Here is an 8,595-nt window from a genome sequence, read left to right on the forward strand (position 1 = left end):
ATTTAATATTTGTATATTATTATTATTACATTAACTTATTAGGGCTATATTTTTATATTTATTGTTATATATGCTTATTTCCCCTTTCAATTTGTGTATCGCTTTACCTAGTTAACGTTTTTGTATACTAGCATTTGCTAGCCTACCATATATTTTGCAAATAAATGCCTGACAATTATGCTAATAAAGTTTTGACTTTATGATTATATTTATGCCCATGTGTGATGATAAATGAGCGTGTTGTGTTTTCATTAACAAAAGAAACTATGTGAATTATTAATTCCTCAACGAAACACTATAGTATTTATAATTATGGTCTATTAATTAGCCGAAATAAAATGAAATATATGTTCAATTTAAACTGCATTCCAGCAAAAATTCCAGTCAGCATAATCAAAGCGTTATTATATCACGTTCCCAAGAGTTAATATGACGTTACCTCAAATTAATATCTCATGGCCACAACATATTATCACGTGTTCTTATGTCGTGGCCACGACAAAACTAAGTGAACCGAACATGTCAGCTCCCAGGCACCATACAAAAGTGACTGTCCTCGTGTTATTGATTTCGTGCCTTGATATTTTGCAAGGATTATTTCACATATGTGGAAAATGGAGTTCTGGGAGAAAATCATCCTAGATAAACCTATGACGGTCAAAAAAATGTTGTAAAAGTTAGAAGAGTCACAGATGTTTTATTTAGTAGACACGTGTCTTTTATTTGAAGCATGCACATCACTTGCATCAGCAAGAATCAGACAGACAGAGTTATTAGAATTTTATTTAAGTGATGCATTATGTTGCAGTTCATAAATTTACCAGCCAACTGGTGTTTTTATTCACATTGGTTTGCCAAGCATCAAATGATATATTTGTTTTTAAAATAATAATAATGCAAACAACAGTTTCATGGTCAGAAAGAAATATTTATGGCTAGTTTTGTTCCCAGTTTAAGGCTGTTTTCCCAGTTTACCCATCATTGGCAGATAAAATGAAACAAAATATAGTTTCCTAGTTTACTTGTCATTGGCAGGTGTGACAAAAAGTTTTGGACAGTGGCTACACATTTTCATTGTAAGCTAAATCCTTTTAGCAGTGAAAATTCATTCCAGTTTCAGCATTTCTGTTTTTTCCTTTATCAGTGCCAGATTACAACATAAAAATAGACATGTTTTGTAAAGATGGACTATAAATTTTACATATTGTTGAAACTTGTTCTGAATTTGTATCCTTAGGCCAGTGGACAGACTGTATGAATACAGCGGATGTGAACGATCAGTGCAACAAAGTTCTTAACAGCAAACGCTTCATGCTGGACATGCTTTATGCTCAAAACAAGAAGGCAGAGGAAGATGAGAAAGAAAAGGAGAATGAGAAAAAGTGTTCAGGTCAAGATTCCACTGTGACCAGCCTTGCTTGTCGCATCTCCACTCTGGAGGCGCAACGGCAAGCTTGTGACGACAACATGAAGAAACTGGAAGTGGAGCATCTGGATAACCAGGGTAGTGTACGGGCTGTGGCTGAGAAATTTGGAGATTTGGTGAAAGGACTGGTATCGCCTCATGAGGTGGAGCATTCTGGGAAGGAAAAGCATCAAGCACAGGGAAAACCTCTGCCGGCTCCTTCACCAACACCCCCTAAAAAGGAGTCAGACCACATATGGGACCAGCTGATGGCCACACCACGGGAGCTACGTATCAAAGAGCTGGACTTCACGGACTTGGGAGAGGAGGATGATGTAGACATTTTGGATGTTGGTAATGTGATCGGGTCAAGTGACCTCACGCCACCTCCTCCCCCGCCTCCCTGCTTGCCCAGCCTTCCACCCCCGCCACCTTTATTTGGATGCCCTCCACCTCCCCCTATCCCTGGCATGATGATGCCCCCTCCACCACCTTTTTTGGCTTCAGTACCTCCCCCACATCTCGGATCTCCTCAGCTTATTCGAGGAGAGCCCCCACTCTTCCAGAAGAAGAAGAAGACCATCCGGCTGTTTTGGAATGAGGTCAGACCTATAGACTGGCAGTACAGCAACCACAAGAGATGCAGGGAGTCACTGTGGTCCAAACTTGATCCGGTCAAACTGGACACAGCCAAATTGGAAAACCTCTTTGAGACGAAATCCAAGGAGCTCCCAGTTACAAAGGTACTGTTAAATTACCTCTTTTCAGTATCTCTTCCAAATTTTAGTCATCAAGTCTGCTTTTTTGTTGTTTACATCCTCAAGATTATTGGTTTACTTAATATTACACAAGTTATTTCCTCATCAGTGTCATTATAGTTAGTGGTAGATCCAGAGTTATCCATAAGTATAGACCAGGGTAGGGTTGCACAAGCCATTTGGATGGTCTTACTTAAAATGGGATGTAAAGGTCACACTACACCATGGTGTCCAATCCTGCTCCTGGAGGGCCACTATCCAGCAGAGTTTAGCTCCAACCCTAATTACACACACCTGAACCAGCTAATCATGGTCTTACTAGGCATACAAAAACTTACGAGCAGGTGTGTTGAGGCAAGTTGGAGCTAAACTCTGCAGGACAGTGGCCCTCCAGGACTGAGTTTGGACACCCCTGCACTATGGTCATAGTAACTACAAGTTATTGTATGGCTGATGTTTCAGACTTCATCGATTTCTTGCTGGAGTGCCGCTAAGAACTCATTTATTCACATAATTTTATTTCTCTAAAAATGTAAATGAGTTTAAATGTCAATATTAGTGGTTTCGGGGAAGTCGTGGCCTAATGGTTAGAGAGTCGGACTCGTAACCCAAGGTTGCGGGTTCGAGTCTCGTACCGGCAGGGATTGTGGGTGGGGGGAGTGAATGTACAGCGCTCTCTTCCACCTTCAATACCACGACTGAGGTGCCCTTGAGCAAGGCACCGAACCCCCAACTGCTCCCCGGGCGCCGCAGCAAAAAATGGCTGCCCACTGCTCCGGGTGTGTGTTCACGGTGTGTGTGTGTTCACTGCTGTGTGTGTGCACTTTGGATGGGATAAATGCAGAGCACTAATTCCGAGTATGGGTCACCATACTTGGCCACATGTCACATGTCACGTCACATTTCCGTCCCATGTTTTATGCAAATTTTTGGATGCCGCATGAAAATACTAGATGAAAACGCTAAGAGGTGCATAAAATCTTAAAATGTGCATAAAAACTTACTGTATGCACTTAATTGAGGTAGATAACGTTTTTAAACAATAAGAAAACGAAATTCCTCAATGCACAACAAAAAACTTATGTGACTTTGCTTCAGATAATATGATTGGATAACTGGACTAACCAGTGGACCAATCCCATTGCATACCTTCTCAAATGTTGTTTTAGTCATTCTGAAATGCCTGAGCCAAAGTCTGTAATTAAAATGGTTTGGTTTAAATATCTCCCAAAACTGTCCCACACAATTGCATTTTCAAACATCATATATCCACCTCCAAATGCAAGATAACATAACAGCGTTTTTTATTGCATTTCGTCTGCACGATCTGATGTGCAAGTAATTTATTATGTAGGAAAGCAGAGCTAAAGTGGCTTCCCCAGTTGCAGCAATTTCCAATTTTATTATTGATAATTTGACCCTGCTTTACAGGAAGTGACGATTTTGTTCTCTTGAACACATGGGACGGAAACTGTTCTTTGCTCATTGATATAGTTGAGTTGCCTTTAACTTTATTATATTAAAGCATTATTTATGGAGGTTTTTTGTAATTGTTTTTAAACAATGTAGAGATCAAAACACCTCAACAAATGAAAAACAATGCCCTCACTGTAACAATGAATGAATGAATGATGTTTTTCATTAATAAAATTAAAAACATCAGTGCACAATTTTCCACACCACAATCTGTCAAGCACATCTTACCAGCAAACATACACTCATTCACATCCTTCTCTTCACTCTCTGAGGCAGAAGTTTCCAAACACATCCTTTCTAATCATTCTACTACTTGTCCGCTTGATCCTATTCCATCTCATCTCCTTCAAGCCATTTCTCCTGCAGTTGTACCTGCACTCACTCACATCATTAACATATCCCTTCACACTAGTGTTTTTCCCTCAACATTTAGACAGGCTCGTATAACCCCACTACTTAAGAAACCCACCCTTAACCCATCTCTTTTAGAGAACTACATATTATACAATTAACAAAAGCAAAAAAGACCTCTAACACTAGCTTGCTCTATTCTTTTTCTATTCTATCTGTTTTCTTTTTATTTATTATATTATTTAAAAAACCCTTGCTACGTGTACTGTGTTAAGCTAACTGAGACTTGTTATAGCACTTGTATATCATTGCTCTTTTGATTTTGATTGCTTCCATTGTCCTCATTTGTAAGTCGCTTTGGATAAAAGTGTCTGCTAAATGACTAAATGTAAATGTAAATGAATGAATGAATGAATCAATGAATCAATCAACAAACAAACAAACAAACAAACAAATAAATAAATAAATATTTAGGTTTAGGTCTTATCAGTATAATCAACTTATGGAAAAACTGTTGTATCAGCTTGTTTACATCAAACATAATAATGTAAGTTTTATGAACTCTTTTAACATTTTCAGTTAACCTGAGCATTAATAATACATTAAAGTGATGTAGAACTTTCTTAGTTTATCTAATGTGTTTATCAGTTTGTTGAAAAAACTGGAAAGGTTATATAAAGTTACTTTTGTGTACCAAAATAAGTTGTATATATTCACTAAAATGGAAGAAACTTTACAGAACACTAATCACTAATCTAATGGTGACTTTACAAAAAATATGATCAAAAACACTACATGAAGCTATTAACTCTAAATAACAAATATTTATTTTATTTTATTTATGTCACCATTTTTTGACCAAAAACTAATTACTCAGATCATTTGTGGTCAAACTATATATATATTGCTCTACTTTGGTTTTACCTGGCTTTTATCAGCACATGTGAACACAAGCTATAGCTGCTAGGAAGTTACTTTGATCTTTTCTGGGCCTTTCTTCTGTAACACATGGTATGAATTCTGACACCTTCCGTTTTCCATGTGCGGCCTGCACAGCTCTTTCTTATGACATGATCGCACGTGTTTAAAAAAGAGCTGCAGAATGTAGGTCAGAATGGTAATAGGTTGGTTGATTGGCTATGATGGATTCCTTGTATTACCTAAAAGCTTCATCAAAGGTGCTTTCTGGGATCCATAAATCCTGCTGCCACTCAAAACAAAGTCAAGTCACAAGTCATAGCTTGGCTGAAACATTCTTAACCTAATCAATACAGCCTGTTACGAGGATCTCGAAATTTGTGTGTGTGCTATACACTGAAACATGAACTGCACCGTCATTCAAGGTTGTAAAACAAAGTTAATTGTATTCTTTCATGTGCATTATTTTTCATGTACAGAGATAAATCCCTGACCTGATAGAATGAACACTGATGTTCACCATCACAGGTTTTAAGTGTTGGAGATGAATTGATGTTCTTAGATGAAGATCTATCATATTATTTGGCTTGTTTGCTTTAAGATGGTGTCTCAGAAATGTGGCCTGCATAGGGTTTCCTCTCCTCTCTGCTCCGAGCAATCTTTTCCAGCTGTTTTTCATTTTCAACCCATTCTCCCTCCCTTTTTCCTCTGAGCCCCTCCTCTCCCCCTCTTAGGCAGCAGACGGAGTACCATCATGGCTCTGCTCCTCCAGAAATATTCTCCATCAAAGTCCCAAAATAGCCCTCAGGTGCTTGCGTGCCTTTTTGGCGAGTAAACATTAAATATATCCCGGTTTTGTATTCATATCTCAGGAAGCCATTTTTGGGGTAATTATCCACATTAAAGAAATGCCTTTCCTATTCAGCTCAGTGGCCAGCGTGAGAGTAAGAACAGACTGAAAGATCCGTATTTCATTTTAGGTGTGGGAGAATAGATGTGTATCGTGATGCAGGCTTGTTGTGGGAACTAGAAACTTTTATTTTATTATTATTAATGTTGAAAACATTTGTACTGCTTAATATTTTTGTGGAAACTGTGATATGTTTGTTTCAGGATTCTATGATCAGATTAATGCATCCTTTTCAAAAACGTCAAAGCTAATTTTCAATAGGAGCTATCTTTATTAATAAACTGCATATTTGAAGTTTACACAACTACATTCTTGCCTAAAAAGTCTTAAAACGACATTCTGTGAAACATAACCATAAGTAGAACCATAAGTAACTGTTTTATCTAAACAGTTTTTAAGCTTAGGCAACATGTGTAATGGTATTATTTAATTGTGTCATAAAGTGAGATAATATTACTTAGCTGATGTGTAAAATGTTAGACATGATATTAGGACTCTTAAAATTTTAAATGGCACATTTTTACCACAAAATATTATCCTTCAAAACATATGAATTGAGATCTGGTATTAAAAATCACAAAAATCGTAAGATTTTCCTGTGATGCATGTGTGTGAACCGTTTGACATTGTTAGAATACAAATTCACTGGGCAAAGTCATAGACTACGGGCATTTGTTTTGTTTTGTTTTGTTTTGTTTTTTGTCTGAATACAGTTCTATTTTGTCTAGTGAAGCCAACCAGAAAACCTTGATGTCTTGACCACTCAAAGTATAGTCAATATGAATAACTCTGATGATCTGTTTATATATCTGATTTCAGAAAACGGCAGCAGATGGGAAGCGTCAGGAGATCATCGTTCTGGATTCCAAAAGAAGTAATGCCATCAACATTGGCCTGACGGTCCTGCCGCCTCCTCGCACCATCAAAACAGCCATCCTCAACTTTGACGAGTACGCCTTGAGCAAAGAGGGCATAGAGGTAATACTGCACCGGTTTAAAATCACATTCCGTTTTGCAAATTATGCCAAATCAACCGCAAGTAATGAAGCAAATTTGACATGATGAAATTATTAAGAAAAGCTACAATAAAACTCAATGCATACGTTTCAATTATAAAGCTAGTACAATGCATGGTTACACTTTAATCCAGAGAATGCCAGACAGGTTACCATGCAGAAAACACATCTGTACTTAATACCAACCTTGTTTTAAGTCCACGTGAGTCACATATTCCTTGAACCCCTCTTCGGTTCACTTTCACTCTCTTTCTTTCTCTTTCTCTTTCTTTCTCTCGTTACATCAATCATTCAGGCATTTATGATCATCCCTAGACTGCTACATGAAAGCATATTTTTACCAAAATACACGGTTTTCTACAACTGTCTTCAACAAGACAGAGACATACAGACTCAAGTTGGCAAACCAAAAGCATTGAGTCAAAGCTCGTGTCCAAAATAACTCAACCTCTTTGCCCTGAGAGCATACACATTTACTTTGGATTTCCGCAAAACCAATAGATTTTACCCTTAAAACTAATGTTTAGCAAGTTGGTTTGGCCGGCGACTCTAAATATTATGTGGATTTCCTGCAAAAACTGAAGCATTTTTGGCAGCAGCCATGTAATTCATCTCAAAGATTAAAGGTTAGAAAAATGCTTCATTTAGGCTGTTACAGCCCATGATACAGATCTGAGGTAAATGTCTCAATATCAACATGTGAATAATGGAGTTCCCATTTTCTCATAAAATCTGTAATTTTTTATCTTTCGTCATGGGAAAAATGGATTAGAGTGTTTCTCTCCACCCTTTATGTCTCTACAGAGAGCGTTATATTCTCACAGACAACCGCAATTTATGTTTCTCAAGATTTTATCAGAAATTTTGTTCTGGTCAGGAGAAATTACCTTTTCTATTCAATTATTCAGTTGTGCAACGGCGGGATATGCCCGTAGCAGATGAAATAGCAATGAAATAGTCATCATTTCCCACATTTTTGAGTAATGCAGTGTCTTTCCAGGTGTTGTTATTCATCAGCGCTCACATGATTGATGTAGCGAATGCCTTTCTAGGGGTGAATCCCCATATACAATGGTTTCTGACAGTGATACTAACACTCCCTGCTGGGTCTCGTGCTCTTTCGTAGAAAATCCTGACAATGATTCCTACGGAGGAGGAGACGCAGAAGATTCAGGAGGCCCAGCTGGCGAACCCTGACACTCCGCTGGGCAGCGCAGAGCAGTTCCTCCTCATTCTGTCCTCCATCAGTGAGCTGTCCGCCCGCTTGCAGCTTTGGGCCTTTAAGATGGACTATGACGCTTTAGAGAAGGTCGGCCTCATGTTCTGTTACCCCACTTAAAGGTGCTGTATGTAGGATTGACACCGAGTTGTTGAACTAGGTATTGCAGTCCAAATTAAAAATATTGGAGAGGGTTTTTTTCACCCGGTCCCTCCTCCTCAGACTTGATGCACACGCAGGTTGCCAGATTGACGACACCAACACTTTCGTTTGCCAGCCTCCATGACTGAAATTAAATACGCTGTGTTTCCCGCCAACTGGCAACCCGGGTGCCGAAATACAATTGGGTAAACTGGCAGTGGGCGGGTTTCACAAACCAAAACAGAGACCGACATTCCGGCTCGGAACGCACATTTTCAAAGGAGAATAACTGACTGTAGCATTGTTTTTCAGATAAACAAATATGTTAACTTAGCATGTTTCTTAAATATAGGGCTGGACAATAATTCAGTATCAATATGTATCGCGATATAATTTTTTTC

At 38.4% G+C, this 8,595-nt stretch overlaps 1 protein-coding gene across 5 annotated transcripts in view; it reads left to right on the forward strand.

The window, feature by feature from the left end:
• The window catches only part of LOC107743170 (FH1/FH2 domain-containing protein 3-like), a 190,638-nt gene that overhangs the window by 167,953 nt on the left and 14,090 nt on the right, over positions 1-8,595 (forward strand). For all 5 annotated transcript variants that reach the window (XM_016556304.1, XM_016556300.1, XM_016556301.1 and 2 more), the window contains 3 exons: positions 1,238-2,148; positions 6,638-6,796; positions 7,961-8,143. In XM_016556304.1, the coding sequence (XP_016411790.1) occupies positions 1,238-2,148; positions 6,638-6,796; positions 7,961-8,143 (1,253 nt within the window). The remainder of the gene's footprint in view (positions 1-1,237; positions 2,149-6,637; positions 6,797-7,960; positions 8,144-8,595) is intronic.

Source organism: Sinocyclocheilus rhinocerous, unplaced genomic scaffold (genome assembly GCF_001515625.1).
Source record: "Sinocyclocheilus rhinocerous isolate Xijiao unplaced genomic scaffold, SAMN03320098_v1.1 scaffold946, whole genome shotgun sequence".
NCBI lineage: Eukaryota > Metazoa > Chordata > Actinopteri > Cypriniformes > Cyprinidae > Sinocyclocheilus > Sinocyclocheilus rhinocerous.